Consider the following 19883-nt stretch of genomic DNA (forward strand, 5'->3'; position numbering starts at 1 on the left):
CACTTTCCGCTAGTGAGGTCACTCCATTGATAACGATTTGAGGTGAATGGATAAGGTATTTTCCTGTGCGTCACCGACGCTGAGTACTCGTCTGACAATGCTAGATTAGCTCGACTTCAAGATAACCTGAAAATCCAATTCTTCAGGGCAAGCCCGCGACAGCTTCTGACGCGTAGATAAAAAAAAACAAAAAAACATTGTTTTTCCATGGCCCCAAGAGGCTAGTGAGAATTGTTCAATTTGAAACATTCGTGTTATAACAGGTACACGCAAGAGAAAACAAACAGTTATTTGAATACGCCTTACGGTACCATTTTTACACTTACGTGCGTACTTGCATATTGCATACGTGCGCGCACTTATCAATTTTATGCGGGCATAGTTGTAAATTGTTGCGATCTCTTCAATGGCAAATATCTATATAAAATAGCCAAATTCTACCCCGGCCCCTGCTTCTTTCCTTTGGTTTGCATATTTGTGCTTGCTGAAAGCGCAGTGAAGTAGACTTAGAAACAAACGAAGTGTGCAAAATTCAAAGTGAATGACTTTTCATTATCTGTTACAGATGGGCTTAGGCGAAACAACTTCCTGCCTTCATTGAGGCCGTTAGATTACTAAGGTGTGTTAATAAATTTAATTTACCGTAGAACACCAAGTCCTTAATTTGCTAAGTCAGCTAAATCAGCTAAAAGATACATTTTACAGACGAATCACAAATTTCTAAGTCTACCAATTGCTGCTTCTAAGAAGTCTTCAGAGTGTTTTCTTAGGGCCCGCCTTTTATATGGCTTCAATGTTGATATACATTACTATAATGGCGGGCCAGGAACGTAAGCTACAAGGGCGCGCACAACAAAAAAAGTTTTAGATACAGATTGTAACTATAGTTAATACACCTAAATAAATGCCAAAAGAAGCTTCAGAAAACGAAATTTCCAGGACAACTAAAGACGAGCCAGTCTGCACAATTTTTAAATTATTTTTATTTCGCAATCGTAGATGCCTCGAGAGTCTCCGCGTCGGAATGGATGTCAGTACCAGTTTTTTCAAGCATTGCCGCACAACTCTTCGGTGGTGAGTGTGGTGAGACCTCGGTGTTTTAGTGATGTAGGGGTGACGCAGTTTCCACGAACCGGAGGGTCAGGGTGATTGACGATGAAGGAGAGGGAACAGTCACAGTGAAGTGGGTTGTCTGAAACAATATTAAATAAAGAATTCACATTTCAATCAATAAACAGGTCAGTCAATGGTCATTAATGTGTTCAAGGAGCCTGAGACCTTTTTGTTGATACCAGGTGATGACACACAAATAAAATGACTAATCATAATAATCACAGTAATACACTAATATTAAAAATAATAATTTATTCGTGCTAATCTAAAAAAAAAAAAAAACCTTTAGGCGTGACGCGTTTCCGAAAGTACAGAAATGATCGACAGCAAACTTAACCCTGCCTGTTGTCACGAACGCTTTTGTTTAGGGCAAAATCATGAATTACGGTGCAGAAAGGTACATGTTTGGGATATATAGTTCAACTTTACCGAAAAGTGTCAGCTTTGTTAAACCTATGTCAAACAAAGCAGTTGCTGAAGCTTCGTCGATAGTGGTGATATTATTGTCACCCAGGTCGAGGTATTTCAGAGAGGGCATGCCTTCATTGAAACCAGTAGGGATTGATGTGAGTCCCGTTGCACTGGAAAGAGAAAGATGGAGAACATTTTACATTAGACTATACAATCTTAGCCACCAACAACAAGAGTTAAACACTGGTATGGGTACATGAAGGGGAATAAACAGCTCAAAGACGCTATCGTATCTGTTCAAACGTCGCAGGAGACCTTGGAAATACCCGAGACTGAGCGAAGCAGTAAATAAGATAAAGTGAGTGTATTAAGACATGGTTGACGATCTACAAGGCCGACCACAGTTGTACAGTGTTCCAGCATGACTTGGCAAACGGATAGAGCTACGATGTCTGAGTACACCCATAAGAGCTTAGGGTCAATGCCAATGACAACGCTTTGCATGAGTGCACTTAATACCACATAAAACAATAAAAAACCTGTGAACAGCCTATACCTTTAGCTTCATAGCGTGACAGCGCTTTGCATTAGTACAAGTGCAACTCACACGAAAACCAACGACAATGACTGCATTTTTCCTACACGCGCAGCTTCACAACCTCGCACAGGACTCTAGTCTCAGGATCATAACAATATGCGCACTATTGTATAAGCCTCTCCAGCTGCACACGTTTGTAAGCAGTCACACTCCAAAGGCATGGTATGACCAGCAGGGGTGGAAAGCGCTTCGTTGGGGCACCAGTCTGGCAACCGGGATTACGTTTACGCAGGGCTCGACTATCAGACCATTTTCCCTTCAGCAAAACGGCGAAAACAGAGGGCGTACTTGGACCGCGTATAGAAGTCTGCATTGCGGTGCCTATTCAACACGAATATTCAGTTAATAATGTTTGTACAAGTTCTAGATTCACACTGTTAAAGTGACGTTTATTACGCTTGAGCCGCGCCAACTGGCGATAGAAGAACATGTCCCTTAATTTACGGTACTACTCAAGACAGCTCTTGTTTCCAGAAAGCTGATTTTTTTTTTTGTCAGGTGACAGCTAACGCTGCGAAAATCCGATAGGAAACTAAGAAATAGCGCAAAGTGCACACAAAAAATACATGGGCTGATCGACAAACACTGCTAAACCCTTTGAATATGACAAGTGGCACCACTTAGCCAGTGTTGAGGCCGAGTCCAATGCCTCAAGCTTAGCAGCAACGCTTATAATTCACATAAAAATATCCAAAAATCTCGTCGAACTCAAGTGCCCTTCCCCTCTTTCCTACGTTCTCCAGGCCACAGTAAGTTCCATCACTATATTGACACCTATAACCTCAAACAAATTGTTATCAGTCTCTGCATAACGCATCAGCTCATCAAGAAACCTGAGACGCAACTCCGAGATGTCTAATCGGGTTTGCTAAACTAAAATCACACTGTGTTATCTAAGAGCCTAGAAGAAAAAAAAAAAGAAAAGAAAAATTGTCAAGGTTTGAACGAGAAAATACTGCCCTAAATAAAACCGTCTAATTGAACTGTGAGCAAGCCGTCATTTGGAGAGGGAGAGCGGAAATATGCACGAAGACGCGAAGAGATATTCTCGAAGTAACGTCGGGGGGGGGGTTGAACACGAGGTCGTTCAACCTTACAGCTCCTTGGATGGACAACACGGCCAATGTATAGCCTTCAAAGTCCTGAAAATGTTTTCATTTTTATTTTTAACATACCTCTGTGACCAGTTATGACAGGTCTGTGTGTGATAACTTTGCGGCCTATACAATAAAAACCCCATAAAATATGTTGCATTAAAACTTGGGTTTGGGCTAGTCGGTCCATTACTGAATAAAAGGTTAAAAAGCGCGAACAAACGAGGACAATAAAGAAACACGGACGACAGGACAGGCGCCTGTCCTGTCGTCCGTGTTTCTTTATTGTCCTGGTTTGTTCGCGCTTTTTAACCTTTTACCCCATAAAAGAAGTCTCAAGCACTTCCCCCCGCCCCCGATAAAACTAGACCAAACTTGCCGTCATCCGGACGCTACGATTATAACGTATAACTGAATGATATACTGCAAAGCTCGCGACCAATCAGTTCGACCACAAAATTTGGTACAATATGTGCGACATCCCATCAAATATGTACAGAGCGCGACACTGTTAGCGCGAACAAGCGATCGCCAGTTTTCTGTGTTTTTCTCTTAGAACCGAAAGGCTGTCATCAAATATATCATTGTTATGGAAAGAGCTCATCTAGGGCTCTAATATGAGGGGTAAAATTATGTGCCCACGAATATTCTTCATAATAAAATGCGAAAAGGCGCCGATGTCATGTTCGCGCTAACAGTGTCGTAATATGTACCTATATACAATATGTCTGTTATCTTATACTTACAGTATATAGTTTATTATATATGCTATCTTGTACACATATCGCGTACATCGCACCTGAGCTGAATTAATGATCCAATTTCAGATTAACGTTTGACCGCGTTACGGAAGCACGTCGATATAGGACCGCCAGATTTGTCATTTGTATGAAGCGGGGTAAGCAAATAATTTCCGAGGCGACACAAATGTCGTATCGCACATGATATCCTTGGAATATTAAAGCAAAACAATGTCCGCGGTAACCCTCAGTTGTATCTCAAGGTATCATAGTCAAGACTCAAAAGCTGCTGCGTGATATGTCTCTGAACATGGTTGCAATAATAAAATAACAGGCGTGACTGCGATACTCACAAGAGATCGATGCGCCACATGTTGGGAGCCGTCGTGGGAAACATGGCACGATTAACTTGACCGAAATTGGAGCTGCGCAAAACGACGGCACCCAGCTTGTCCATGTTGGACAACCAGTTCGGATCAACTGACTCGATGGTGGACGACACAACGGCAATAGTCCTCACGTTGCTCGGCAGGTTCTCGAAGTCCCTGGTGAGGTTCAGACGCGTCATCCTGGCGAGCCCGAGGGCCGTGAGGTTCCTGAGGTTTTTCAAAACACCCCACGACTCGGGTAAGCTACTGTCCTCCGTAAAACTGATCTTCTTTAGGCTCGTTTCGAGCCCCGAGAAAGGAGCGGTGTCGTGGCCCGCGAACGACGTGAGTTGCACATTCCTGAGTTCCAGGTCCCTGACGCTGAGTCTGGCGAAGGCGCCTTCCGGAAGGTGGTCCAGGGTACTGTTCCGAAGAACGAAGGTGGTGTTGGGATAAAAGAGGGGTCGTTGGATGAGCTCCTCAAAATCGGAGGGACTCGTGAATCCCGTACAGACGTAGAGATGGTCCAGGGGACGTTCTCGTAGATGACACGACGGCGTGGAGTGCACGTAACCTACCAGAAGCGTGACGAACGCACCCGCGAGTACCACACGGCTTCTCAACATCTTTGACGTGCTTAATGCAGCAGACAGAAACGATCTGGTCGGTTGGGTTGCGCTTTCGCGGTCAAAACGTCCCTTCTTGTAGTGTCGGAAAGCGATGTCCTTGTAAGAGGACCCGCGTTTTGAAAGAGCCAAGCCATGCTTCCTCCGCTGACGAAATATCGGTTCCAAGGACGCTGAAATGCTAGCGCGCTGGCGATTACGGTTCCGCAAAAAACAACAAGCGTATATTTGGCAGCGAACTTTGTTTTAGACGCGGAAGGCGACACCCCCACCGATGCCTGAGCCGGGCTTATTGTGTCGTGAAAGTGTTGAAACAGAGACGGTGCTTGATGTATGATCGCCCGGGTGACTACGGTCACGGTCGGCGATGCAACGCTTGTTGTTATTGCCCTGTTGTCATTCGTATGCAATTTATATTTTGTTTCATTGCTGTTATTGTTTCGTGACAATTTTTCTTGGCCCTACCGGGGAGAGGAGGAGAGCCTGCGCCATAGAGTTGGTCGTGGCCTGCGCACAGCTCTATTCAGCTCTCAAAATGGGAGAGGGAACGCGTGCCTGTACCTTCCACTGCATGCCAAGAAAATCTGTTGCGGAGTATAGGTGTTCTGACGAATCAGAAGGAAGTCGAAGCAGCTCCTGTGCCTTACGCGGCTGTTTGGCCCGACAACTGAATATGATTATGGGCGTGAACTACGCGAGCTTCAAATTTCCATGCCTTGAAGCAGGCACGTAGCCAGGATTTTGTTTCGAGGGGGGGGGGGGGGGGGGGGCGCCCATGACAAAATGCTGTATGAGGGGGAGGGGGGAGAGGAGGTCCCAGCAAAATGGAAGATTTCGGGGGAGAGGGGAGGAGGCCCGTGGGGCCTCCCCCCTGGCTACGTGCCTGCCTTGAAGGCAACTTGGTAATCCAGTTTTTCAGGCTGAATCAAAATGTGAGTTCCAGAACACTAACTTTGGGGCGAGGCTTATATTTTGGAATTACAGCAGCAGAGAAGGTACGCGATGCAGTCGTTTCAATATCGCCATTGGTCCAATCGTTGAAAATTACGAATAACTGCGAATAAAATAGATGGTATATTGTTAATAATATCGTGCTGTGTTGAGCGCGTTCCAACGGCGAGTTTTCTTTAAAGCTTTCTATGTATATGTTTACACCATCAAACTGTTCGTCCTTTGTAGACAATGAATGGCATTTGGCGGATTGACGGCATGAGTGGCAATACAGTGTTACACCAAATGCCTCCGCATTTTGTAGCACGCTAAAGGGCATAATGAACAGAACAGCCCACAAAAAGACAAGGACAGAGGAAAGGAACATGCACGACACATAAGCGCTGACTCGCAACCAAATTTATACACAGAAGGAATTAGACAACGTGCACGCTCTGACACGCAATGCCAGAGCGTGTCGCACACGACGCAAAACCATCTAAGATGACTTTGCCCCATAGTACGATCTAAAAACAAGGTTTCTGTTTGAAGCATGTGTCACTGATGGGTGGCTAATGCACCGGTCCCCCAAGGTATTAATGCTATGCGCTTCCGAAATTTCGCGAGTCGTCTTGTTTCGATAATGTCCAATTATTGTTGTGCTTTTAATCACGGGGCAAAGACAGCAGATGAGTTGTGTCGTGTGTGACACGCTCTGGGGCACTGGAGCTAGGGTGACCACCTTACTGCTAGCAAAATGCGGGAAAACGCGGGGGGGGGGGGGGGGGGGGGAGGAATTTATGAACATGCACACCACGAACCTAGGCACCTGCAAATTGTACAGCAGCAACTAACTTGAAATAATGTTCACTTCCTGTGATATGTATATTTTTATGATAAATGTGTCGAAGTTGAAAACATAAAAATCGACTGCAGCAGAAATCAATGCATCCAATGGAAATAAGAAACGGTAAATCTTTCTCGGATTATTGGTTCGTGTCAATGCTATTTTTATCAAAATGTTCCTGCACAAATTTTTAACATTAGGTTCTTTTTCGACCGTTGTGAGTTGCAGGTTTTTTTGCCTTAAATGGCTGTCCTTACTAAAAAAAATCCACAGCAACCTTTTTGCACTGACACAGCGACTTGAAAATAATTACAATAATTTATATTTAAACTTTTGGCGAACAATTTTCTCTTACGATATTTCGCCACCAAGGGGAAATGCACAACGGCGCATGCTCGTCAGACCTCCTGCAAGAACGACGGTCGCTTCCCGCAACGCTTGGATAGAAAATGGCGTATCATCGCGATTCAAACGATTACTAACAACCTCCGCGCTTCCCCGTGCCTCGTTGTTCGGCAGCGCCATGAGTTGCAGAGTGAATTTTACGACAGTATGAAATGCAGGACATTTTGTAGATTTGAGATTTTCTCGCGGGACGCGGGACACGAGCCCTCAATGCGGGACAGTCCCGCGAGTCGCGGGACGGGTGGTCACCCTAACTGCAGCGTGACTTTCACCACGTTCTCTTCTGTGTCGTGCATGTTCCTTTTCTCTGTCCTTGACTTTTTGAGCGCTGTTCTGTTCACAATGTCAGCATACCAACTCGTCCAGCTTACCACACTTCTGCAATAACAACATAACATTCTGGTCGGGGAAAAAAAATCTTGTGGGGCGAGTCACGTTAAATTACCACCACTATAATCTTTCGACAATGTACCTAAAAACCATCACAGTTGCGTTAAACTTGACGGCGATCTTAAATGTCCAGCAATCAACATTTCTCGTAAACTCAATAAGAATGATAAGAGACTGTTGCCATCCGTAGAGCCAGTGACTTCAGCAATAACAGACTTACGTTAACGGTTAATGCAATAAGTAATTTTCAATTGACACATTTGAGATGTTTTTGCTTTTTATCTCGATTACTGCAGGTCGCATACAGTACATGGTTACGATAGCTGAACCCGGTGCTGCTCAACGCATTAGATCTGGTCTCGACTTACCGTCTAACGCGGGACAACAACCTTACACTGAAATGTACACGGCGCGACACTGTTGGCTCCAACAGAATATTGGCGCTTCTTCGCTTCGTACCTCAAAACCGTTTTAGAAGGCACCAAAATTTACAACTTAGGCGTTAGTGCCCCAAATGAACACTTTACACAACACTAATTGTCTCGATGACAGCCTTTCAATTCTAGGAGAAAGAAAAATTACCTGCATTTGCGCTTTAGCACAGTGTCGCGCTATGCATATATAATGGCAGCATCGTGGAGGCTCGCAGTCATGTGAAAAATATAGTACAGAGATGGCGCAGGAGATCTGGTGTAGATTTATCCTTTTTTAAACAACCCGAGTCTTAATTAAACTACCACTCTGGATTCCTCTAATTACCCAACCATATTCTAATTCCCCAACCAGTCTCAGGTGCATCAAGAAAATAGAAAATTACATCTCGCACTTGAACCTTCAGAAACATTGTTATACAAAGTAGTCGAAGCTATAAAAGAGTGAGCTCCGGGACTTCAGCGTCTCTATCAGGGTGGTCTCTACCAAGAACGCGGGTGCAAACATTGTTCAGGGCAACATGGTCGAGCTTGCAGCTTAGGCTTCGCTCGCACATAAAGTGGAACTAATTATATACTAAACTTTTGGCAAAAGTTCCCTTTTCAAGCCGTTGGTGTTCAACCGTTCGACTGACGTGTTTGTTGCAGGCCTTACCCCGTCCGCAATTTCGTTGACTTTCGCAAGCACTATTGTGATGCCTCGGTAATTAATCGCGCTAGGGTAGCGTCGATGGGCATGCATCCAACGAGCGGGGTCATGGGCTGGCATCTCTCCCGGCGGCAATATGTGCCTACATTATGTATGCCTAAGAGGAAAGTCGCTTGATTCCCGACAACTGCTTCCTGGTTTGCCTGGGTCTAACCTCTATCGTACGAGACGGCTCAGCTAAAATAAATCCAGCCTCTTCGTTGAAATTTTCAAAATGCGTCACGACTGGCAACGCAGATCAGATCGCCTTGCATGTAGTGTAGATCTTGATGTCTGTAACTTATTTTATGATAACAAAATGGATTTAACAGCGCAGAGTGAAATAGGACTGCCGAAACATAAAACAAATCTTACAAATTGTGGTATATAGAATTCAGAGGAATCTGTAGGGATTTTTCGACTTAAGTTACCTTTCACATGTGTTCTCCTCTTACCAGAATCCTGCTATAATTAACTAAATTGCCTCATTTTGTTTTTTTGTTTCTCAGGAGTTTGATGGCCCAGAACGTATCATAATATTCCAAACATTGATGGGTAAATGTCCTCAAATCGGTCAGTCAAATGCGTTTTTGTTGGTAAAAGATTATTTTTCTTCTGGTCGCCATTAGACTCTTGCATGCATATTTTACTTACTCTGCAGTTACTCTATCATCTTATGGGAGTTAATCTTATAAATACTCTTACAAGGACAGTAGTCAGTGACCTAAGTAGTTCTGCCAGTAACTTACAACACAGATATGTAGTTTCTGATTAGCTGAAACTTGCGTACTATCAGAATTTTAAAATTTTTATTTTTATGTTCAAGTGTTCTTTTTTACTTTTTCTTCTGCGACGCTGCGGCTGTAAATGCACGCGGTTAAGGGCTTGTCAAGCCTCCGAGGGAGGCCTTTTCCCAATGTCCCTCCGTTCTTATGAAATTTAAACATCATTATTAAAAATAAGAACTCAGATAGATGCGTGAGCCTTTACCGCCTCTCGAGAGCCCTTGCTCTTCTAGCAGCAACATTTACTCAAATTTATTAGTCCGAGAGGAATTTCGTTTATAAAATGCCCTTCTCGTGATCCGCCTAAAAAACACCGCATCTTAAAAAAAAAAGTAATTATTAATATATATATATATATATATATATATATATATATATATATATATATATATATTAAGATTAGTTAACGCAGCATTTGCGTTGAGGCGTGGAATTTGACAGTCATAGGAGTCCGTTTTCCTCTTCTCTGAACAAGGCGCTCCGTTTCACACTATACTCTATCCCAGGAGTTTGTGCAGCAAAGGCAAACGCATAGGCGCGGGCACATGGCTTTCAGATTTGCTTTCCTTTCGCGAGTGCTCGTGAAAGAAAAGCAAATCTGAAAGCCGCACGCTCGCGTCTGAGCTTTTGCCTCGGCTGCATGGAACTCATGAGAGGAAATATAGTCCTAGTTACAATCCCTTAATAAAAGCGTTTTTTTTTTTTTTTTTTTTTTTTTTTTTTTTTACAGGCATTACCAGCTATTGTTATGGAAACGCGCAAGACACGTGCTAGGAGCGGGTGCTCCGCCGCCAATCGCTTCCAAGGGCTGCTCATTTCAGTGCTGCGTCGCAATTCGCTTCCCGCTCGAGACACGGGCCCGTGCACTGGCGCATTTGGCGCTACTTGCAAGACAAATGCAAACACATCGAGCCTCGAGGGGCTTTAGGTGTGGCTGAAGCCCCTTCATGTTCTAAAAGTAGCGCAAAGTGCGTTGATGCACGAGGCACGTGCAACGTTCAGCCCTTGGGAAGATCACGGCGGCACAGCGCAGCGCTGATAGAGTGGCACTGAGCTAGATTTCAGAGCCTTTTATACTGGGAGAGTTCGGCGGGTGGGAGGGGCTTACGGCCCGCTAGGTCTAGCGGACTCAGCGGGCGCCGCTTCCGCCATGATGTGCCTCCCGGCGAGTGGGTCCCCATTGACATGCGATGTACACGCGTGTAGGTTTTGCCGTGTGCGCTTTTGTTGGCGTAAGGAGAAAGTCGAAAAATCAAGCATTTTGTTACGTTAATCATACGTTAATCATAAACTTACCTCGCACAATCGAGAACTCGGCTTCCAGTCAGCCCTTCTTGGTTTGGTTTCCCAGATCTTGTGCCTTGCGCGGTTTTCTTTTCCTTGCGGGAACCGGTACATCCTGGACCCCTTTTTCGCGTTGTTCGAGCACCCAACGGCACTGCAGCCCCCCCCCCCCCCCCCCCCCCCCCCCCCCCCCATTTCTTTTTCATCTAACGTCTGGCAGAGCGCAGCGCAGAACGATCATTTTCATCGTCGTCTCTCGCTCCATGGACTCTAGCGAGCCGACTGCCGGCTCGAGTCAGTAGGGCAAACGGGTTTTGTCAGCCGCCACAAGCCTTACACCAAACTAGGGTGAAGCTTGCAATTTAAGGTTATAATTATAATGCAATTAAATGCAAAGGTGCAATCAAGCTAGACGGCAAGGCACATCATGGCGGATGCGCACAGTTGCCAGACTGTTTGATCAGTGCTGCCAGATTGGCGGCTGGATCAAAGAACTGCCGAACTCTCCCAGTATAAAAGGCTCTGCTAGATTTCAGACGCCATTTTCTTCCCAGAAGTGGCGCGCGGCACGTGTCTCCATCATTTCCACAAGAATGAATGGCGCCACTTTTCCCAGGATAGAGGGGCTTCAGGTGTTTCCCCGAGCTCGCCCAACCTTGCGGAGATCTGGAGAAGCTGTGCTATACGTTCCTTTTGCTGGGCGGCCGAGCGTTTGGAAGGGCCAGAGAAGAGCTTTGTGTGCCAGAAATCTTGGAAGTCGTGGGCAACCAGCAATTGGTTTGAAACACGGATCTCGCCTAAAGAGCCAGCGCGTTTACCCCTAGGTGCTTTAGCGTTTTCCTCAGAAAGGCATCACTCTTTGTAGTATCCGACGCCGACTACACCCGACCATGGGCAAAATATCACTAGCTCACGGTGAAGGCCCGGTCAAAGCCACGGGAAACTTCCACGTGCCCCAGAGAAAAGAGCACATCCCGCGATATAATGGTCCCTGACAATTCCCTAGACGCGGGCAGGTTGCAAATACCCAGAAAGTAACAAAAAAAGAAAAAAAAAAAAGATGAAGGTTTTAGAAATTTGTGCACCATCCCATTCGAGAGCTTTCTCGCTTGGCACACAGCTACGATGACAATGACTCAGCGAGTGTCTGTCGCTTCACTTACGTGCACCAATGCGCGGTGAGAAGCGAATTACACGGAGCCAACTACACCGAGTACCGCTAGTATTCCATACGAAGAACAAATATAATAGTATGTGATTCAGAGCCATAAACAAAACGTTCCGAAAATCCACAAAAGCCTACCTAGCGATCCAGAAGAACAGTGGGGCAAACCAATAGTTTCAAAATTGACATTAGCAGGGTCAGGGCAACGCCTCCTGTACAGGAGGCGTTGGTCAGGGTAAGCACTTTATACTGTTTCCATAAGATGAAGCAAAAGTACTTCCAATAATAGCTTTTCGCGCAACAGCAGCATAAATGACTTTTCTTCAGAGTACCGCTTCTATCCCTTGGCAGTATAAATACGAGAAAAAGAAAATTAGCTTGAAAATTGTTTGGGTCAGACTAGAGTAACTGTATATGCTCCGCTTGCGGAGCAGAGCCTATACAGTTACTCTAGGTCAGACAAGCAAACCATTATTTTAATGCGGTCAAAAGAAGGTTTCCAGGTTGAAGCATCTGACGACGATTATCATTCAAGGACAAACGCTATCAAAAACTTTCGAAATGTCAATTTCACACTCCAGCGATTTCAAAGGCTCGTTTAAATGCGTTCTGAAATGCAAGGCATCCCCTATATTTTTAAATATCCTTCGAAGGGATGGGCGGAAACCCCGTAGTTTCTGCCGCGGCCGTGTCAATAATCAATAACTGCGGTTCCGTGCTTTCGGACAAATCCCAAAATCGCGCGCCGGTAAAATATTTTTCGTCAATTCGGATTTATCCGATTAACTCGAAATATCATTACCCCCCCCCCCTCCCCCCCCCCCCCCCCCCACACACACACACACACACACTTCCTCCCAATACCGAAAGAGATTTTACAATCAAGTTTGTTCAGCGCACAGGGTCAATGGTCCTGAGAAAATGCCACAAACAGTTACCTTTCAAATCTCGGACCATTGTCAAAAGGGCTTACCGCTTACCTCGTCAATGTTTATTCAGCTAGGAGAACAGGCCCTTCTACTTTCGGGTCGTGACAGAAGTCACTGATTTGGTTACCAGCCTGGGCCATCCCATTTCTGCTTCTTAGAGGAAGTAGGGGCTGTGTTTTTGTGGCAGTGAAAGCTATGAAACCAAAAAGGTTGCATAAAATGGGGAAGAGGGGGAGGGGGAGCAGTCGAAGCTTCTCCATTACATCCTTTACCAATCCACCTCGCGCGGCCGCGGGGTAGGGTGGTGGAATAGGACGACGGGCTGAATACGAGCATCCCAGCGACTACCTCGAAAAGTTTATTGACGTTTAGCGAAGCAACACTTACGTGCAACTTTTGTCGTGGGACAAATTATTATTGCCAATGGGCAGTTGCACCAATGCCAAATCAAGCTGAAAAAAATATTAACTGATAAAAGCGCGTTTTTTTATAATCTGCCACACGTTCACACCCATATATTTTTTTTTATTAAAAAAACACACACACTGCAAAATTAAACTCAAAATTGTGGGGAATTGTACAATATTTCCGAAACTTACCCTCCGAATTTGACGAAAAATGAACTTCAAAAACACAGAATCCTATCAGTAACGTAAGAAAAAAACACCCGCTGAACGTGTGACTTAGTCTGCTTTCATATCAATAATGCCCCTAAAATAAAACATGCACATATTAAAACCGTGCCCTAGTGGTGTTAAATAGCATGGCCCCCATATGACCCATACTCTTCATTTAAAGTTAAGTGAAAACAAGTTTTTTCTATAGGAAGTATTCACTGGCGGCCATAGCTGCGTACCCGACTGCTGAGCGCGTGCTCAAGCCGAGCTTCCACAGTTCTTTTGTAACGTGCATTCCGCACCCTCAAGAATGCCGGTCTTACCAGCCTATTAATTAATGTGGGCTCGTTCTGAGCCTGCGCTCTAGACAGCACCCACAAATATGGCGCCCAGTGAGTACTCCCTATAGACATTTTCCACAGGGGCGCCGCCATCTTGAATTGTCGTCACTTCCAGTATGGGCGAAGACAAAATAATAGAACGTTTCAAAATGTAACTAGCAAAAAAAATGGAGGGGAGCCAAAACGAGAATGTGTGACGGTTAGGTTTATGTCCTAAATGCCTTCTATTGGCGTGGCGACGGCAAAACAATGTTTTCGCCCATACTGGAAGTGACGACATTTCAAGATGGCGGCGCCCTTGTGGAAAAGGTCTATAGTCGGTTAGAAGTAGGGGTGTCGCGAACCGGCCGAGGTCCGAGTTCGACCTGGTTCGACTTTTTCGAACTTTTCGTGGAAATTTCGACGAACCTTGTATTGAGGTTTGACTCGTGTGCGCATGCGCGACAGGCTGGCCAGTTGGCTTCGGATTGGATGGTGATTGATACCTAAGGCATGAATTAAGGGTAGGGGTGTCGCGAACCAGCCGAGGTTCGAGTTCGACCAGGTTTGACTTTTTCGACCTTTAAGTGGAAATTTCGACGAACCTTGTATTGCGGTTCGACTCGTGTGCGCATGCGCGACAGGCTGGTCAGTTGGCTTCGGATTGGATGGTTATGGCTAAGGAATAAATTAAGGGCAGCTCTGATTGGTTATTTCAGTTAATATAGTACAAAACATTAAGTTATTAACTTCTTCACTGATTAGAATTGGTTTATTTTAATTGCAACTGTTTATAAAATAAAATAACCTTTTGCATAAAAAAACAATTTTCCAAACCTAGACATGTTTGTATCAAGGTCTGGCCACACTGTCCACAAAGTCGAACCGGTCAAATATGGTGAAGTTCGAAGGTTCGTCGAACCGGTTCGACCCAGTCGAACCCCGAAAGTTCGACACAACGTTACTAAAAACACTCAGTTGGGAAACTCGCTGTCGAAACCTGAGCCGCTGGTGTCCACCGAGACCGAGCTAAATACGACAACAGCGCCACTCTTTATCATTTGTCTTTACTGTGGTCACATTGAGATTTTAGAAAGCATGTTTTTGTGTAAAAACAAACAGAAAAGACTTTTTGTATGAAATATCTTTGAGTTTAGTAGAAAATGAAGGGCGTGTGAGGTTTTTATCTTTAGTTTGAAAGGTTTTGAGGTTTATACATCCATGCCTCAGCAGTTCTTTCAGGTAGCGCGTCCCGACCTAGGTGCATTTTAACTTCGGTAGTAAGTCGCGGCGCGTCCGCTAGGGAGACGGGGATGGCACCCCTGTAACCTCTTCCGCTGTATCTGTTTCGGCACCAAATTGGCCGATTAAAGCCAAAATAGAAGTAACGCGCAGTTCCTCGAGTGGCCGCTGCGGGAGAAATGGTGGCGCTGTGTTCGCCATTAGCTCGGTTCTGGAGGACAGATCGGGGACACTTTTTCAGAGCAGTCTCTATGGCAGTTTCCCAACTGAGTGATTCTAGTAACGTTGGTTTGACCTAAAAATCCGGTTCGACAAAAGTTTGCGACACCCCTAATTAAGGGCACCGCTGATTGGTCATTTCAGTTAATAAAGAACAAAAAAAATTAAGTTATTAACTTCTTCAGTGATCAGGATTGTTTCTTTTTTAATTGCAACTGTTCATAAAATAAAACAACCCTTTGTATAAAAATAAATTCTCCAAACCTAGACATGCTTGTATCAAGGTCTGGCCACACTGCCTGCAGGGTCGAACCGGTCGAATCTGGTGAAAAGTTTCGAAGGTTCGTCAAACAGGTTCAACCCCCAAAGTTCGACCTAAAAATCCGGTTCCACAAAAGTTCACGACACCCCTACTGGAAACGCTTTTTGTTCCGCTTTTGTGGATAGATATTGACTACAGAGTAATGCCAACTTGTCTCCGATCCCACTTTTTGAGAAGGAAGGCACTCACTTGATCGAATGACGTTTTAGCGAACGCCCACGTTTTACCGAATGACACTTTAGCGAATAGTCGGACGCCGCGAAGCGGCGTTTTCGGGTGGGCCAAATGGGTTCACATTTTTGTAATGAGCCGCCGCAGACTGTCGCCGCGAAGCAGCGTAAAGCGCAGCACGGTGGATGGGTTAACGCGCGCCCCCGTTATTCGCTAAAACGTCAATTCACTCAAATGTCGCTGTTTGCTAAAACGTCATTCGCTCATGTGATATGGACCCTTTTGAGAAAGTGACCCTTGTATTCATAGGAGGGGGGACCTAGAGCACTATATAGCTCCTACGGAGCAGAGTAGCGCAATCCTTTGATCCGTGTGTTTCGCCGACAACATGGCCAACAGAGCAGCTCGGTGCGAGTCACGTGGTACTCAGGGTTCCAGGAGGCGGCCCGCCTTATGGGAGAATACATGGAGATCTACTCAACACGGCTGATTAAAAAATAAACGCCAAGTTCACACTTTTCGAAACTGTCGTAAAGTTGGTAAAGCAATAAACACTTTATCAAAGTTTTAATCATATTGGATGCGTGTGAAAATTATGCGAAAGCAATTTTCAAAGCAATGGCGTTTGAAGCAGACGATTGTTTTACGCAGCGGAGATGGACTTTATGGATTGGCCGGAGCGGGTCACGTGAATTGTGTGACTTCGCCGCGTTGTTTGCTGCATAATGCTGCTCAGGCAATTTTAAAAAAAAAATAAAGTTATTTCATGGCGCACAACTCAGCGCAAATTATTGTAAACTATTCCCTTATTATGTCAAAAACTATTGTCGTTCCATAGATCCTCAAAATAATCAGGAAGAAGCGATTTTCTCCCGTTCCCCATACATTTGTGGCCGGAGTTGGAACCCCCGGGCGTTCGCCGCTAGTCGCCGAGAGACGGCGTTCTAGATTGCGGTACTCTGCTCCGAAGGAGCTATATAGTGCCCTAGGGGGACCGAGCCCCTGAGAGCAGCCTGTGTCTCAATCGGAGGGGGAACCTAATCACCGAAAGTCGTATTTGTTTCCATCGGAGGGGAGAAACTCTAATCTCCCTCTCGTGGCTTCCACAATGCTAAGGCAAAGTCGAAAGACTTTGCCTTAGCAAAGTCTTTCGTGGCTTCCACAATGCTAAGGCAAAGTCGGCAAATATGTACAGGAAGGCAAGACCCTCCTCGCGCGTTGGCCGCCACGTCAGAGGTGGTGGAGGGATATACGATTCCCTTTGAGGGGCATTTGCCGCTACCTTCTTCCCCTCTGTCATTATCATGATACACGATTTTAACTAGTAAGTGTAGAACTTTTTAGTTCTGTATTCATACCCACGAGTATAGAAATAGAAAAAAAAAACCGCCACCGTTCTAGGCAATAATTTATTCCGATCTGCACAACCGCAACGTCAAAGTGGGGGAACACGGTAACGAGAGCTTCGATGTGTTGTTATAAAAAAGATAATATGTCCGCACTAAAACATACCTTCACGTGCCTTTGGGCATGGCGAGAAATAAACGTTGTCTCAACGCTAAACAAGTTTAAACTCTAGTTGTGTAAAAAGCAACATTCGGCAAAAAGATGTCTTAAAAAATGCATGCACGCACACACACGAAAGAAAAAACGAAAAAGCCGATGGTGATTTGGCAATTGATCCTTGAATTAATACGATGGCATAACAGATATGAGTGGTAACCTTTACAACGTTGTCGATCGTCGTATTCGTATTGCTTACTTCCCGGGTGGCGCGGAGTGCACAACCACGTGAATTACATCATCACTGCCACTGGGGCTCTTGTCAACAAAAACTAAAAAGAAGATATGGATAAAACACAAAATGGATAGAACATAAAAATCTGACAGTAAAAAGAATAAGAATACAGGAAGAAATGTTTAACTGAGCAGCTTTAACGTAAAAGTGACGTAAAAAGAAATTCAGTTACTGCACTCTTGTAACCTTTAACGACATACACTCTCTATGTACAATAGAACTGGGCAGGTGGCGATGAAGCATCCCTTTCCTAACTGCACACTGTTTTCGCTCAACATTGAAACTGCACGGCTTTGTACAGGGATAAGACACTGTGTACACAAACAGACACACACACACTTTTGCACATGCAGATGGGAAGAGAGTTTGACGACGACGACACAAAGTGTCCCTAGTTTGGCAAGTCTGTCACAGGCGGTTTGCAGCGCTCAAATGGCAGAATAAGGGACAAGCGAAAACGTGTCGTATTGCACTGGACGTGCGCAAACGCCTGCCACGATGACACGCACAAAACGAGAGACTCGTAGAAAACGTTAAAAAATTTAGAAAGAAGAGAAAACAAAACATTATTAATGGTCAGTTTGCCCATGGCAAAACGTCGAGAGCCGGGTGGCGGAATGATTTACTAGAACGAACGTCAGTGGACACAGGACGTGTTCCCAAACGTCAAAGCTCTTGGCATTGTCCAGGCGTGCGAAACAAACGTGACGGCGGAAAGCATCCTGGCAAAAAGCGTGCCAACAAAATGTCCCTCCAACAAAATGGGTTCCGACGGCAGGTGAAGACGGACTCCGACGCCACGAGGCATGGATGGGAAATCTGTGGTACTGTTCCGACGCAAAACGCGCTCTAGCGAAACGCATCTTGACTGTTCTTCAACAAAGTCTGCCCTGACGAAATGTGTTCAGACGAATGCCGACGAAATGTGTTTCGGCAAAACACGTTTCAATGGAAGGTATTCCAACGAAATATGTCCCGGTAGTACCATCCAACGGAATTTGCCCTGGCGAAAAAGGGGCACGGCACAAAGAGGCGCAGAAGGTTAGTTCTGCGCCCGTCACTGCAGAAACTCGACGTAGTTTTCGGGAACCAGCCCGCAGCGGCCGTTGAGCCAGCCTTCCAGCCAGCCGCGTTCCCGGGACGGTTTCACTGAAAAAGACAAAAATAGAGGTTGCACTCTATCCTTTTGTACAGACATCTAGAACGAACCTACTCGAGATGAGTTCGCACAAACATAATGCAACCATGAATGTGCTTCGTGTGCTCCCTGTCAAGTCGGTTGGTTCACGGAGTGCACGAAGCAGAAGCACCATGCAGAAACGCTGGAACACTCGCCCAGAAACTAAAAAAATGGGCAGGCAGAACAGAGACTACTGGAAGCAATACAGGATCGTTCTCACCCCTGCTACGGTCCCTCTTCATAGACAAACACCTCGCGCTTAACGACGGCACAAGCATGGCCGGCAATCTTGGCTTGGCTCGTGCCTTTACTTGGCCTGGCTTGGCTTGAGCTGGCCGGTGTTGTGTTTTTGCCATTTTTGCAGTTGCGTTTATTGTAAGAACATGAAAACAACGGGCAATGCCTTCGGCATTCTCTATCCCTCCCTCTAAGTGGCACGAGAACTACAGTCGCCGACCAATTTTTCGGACTTCGCACGGACCGAAAAAACGTCAGAATAATACAGCAGTCCGAAAAGTCAGCAGATTAAAAAACTTTATTACGTCTAAGCGGGCTTAAAAAAGCCGTAAATAGTGCCCTGCTTCAGGTTATGCCTGCGCGCCTTGTTTCAAGTTAAGTCTCCGCTTGCATTTGGCAACTTTCCATTAGCTTAAGAATTGCTGCCTTCTTTTTTAGCGTTATGGTTGAGTAGGTACTTTCTGCGCTTTTTAGCGACATATTCTGCGCTTCTTATCAACAGTTTTAGCGTAGTCCGAAAACATGAATCACCGAGACGAGGCCGAGATGAGAGGTGCAAGCCCACGACTGCAATGGCAAATGAACAAAGCAAAATGGGACAGTCTAATCTCGGTACAGCGAACACCACTTCAATGAACTTTTCAGATTAACAAACTTCTAAAAAAATCCTGTGCTGACTGCCTATGGTTGTAATCAGGCACATAGCCAGGATTTTGGTTTGGGGGGGGGGGGGGGGGCCCGCCCATGACAAAGTGCTGTATGAGGGAGAGGAGGGAGGAGGTCCCAGCAAAATGAAAGATTTGGGGGGTGGGCCCAGGCCCCATAGGCCTCCCCCCTGGCTACGTGCCAGGTTGTAATGCTGAATAACGAACACTTCAAAATAACAAGCACTATATTTAGCTCCGCATCATGTTAACAACACCTCAGTACTACGAACTCATATTCTGAAGTGCGGGAATTCTAAGGTTTCTGT

General features: G+C 45.4%; 2 protein-coding genes across 3 annotated transcripts in view; both read right to left on the reverse strand.

Annotated features, from left to right (window-relative positions):
* Positions 1-963: 963 nt before the first annotated feature.
* Positions 964-5087, reverse strand: LOC8044106. The gene is made up of 3 exons (XM_029970865.2): positions 4310-5087; positions 1543-1694; positions 964-1192 (listed from the first exon to the last, which is right to left on the reverse strand). Exons 1-3 carry the CDS (start codon positions 4948-4950, stop codon positions 1047-1049), a joined length of 939 nt encoding a protein of 312 aa, XP_029826725.2. The 5' UTR covers positions 4951-5087; the 3' UTR covers positions 964-1046.
* Positions 5088-17090: 12003 nt separating this feature from the next.
* LOC115313467 (rho GTPase-activating protein 26) overlaps positions 17091-19883 on the reverse strand; it is a 45249-nt gene continuing 42456 nt past the window's right edge. For both annotated transcript variants that reach the window (XM_040501062.1, XM_040210786.3), the window contains exon 26: positions 17091-18642. In XM_040501062.1, coding sequence (XP_040356996.1) covers positions 18551-18642 — 92 coding nt within the window. In that variant the 3' untranslated portion in view covers positions 17091-18550. The remainder of the gene's footprint in view (positions 18643-19883) is intronic.

The sequence above is a fragment of the Ixodes scapularis genome, unplaced genomic scaffold (assembly GCF_016920785.2).
Source record: "Ixodes scapularis isolate PalLabHiFi unplaced genomic scaffold, ASM1692078v2 PGA_scaffold13__105_contigs__length_92229423, whole genome shotgun sequence".
NCBI classification, from domain to species: Eukaryota; Metazoa; Arthropoda; class Arachnida; order Ixodida; family Ixodidae; genus Ixodes; species Ixodes scapularis.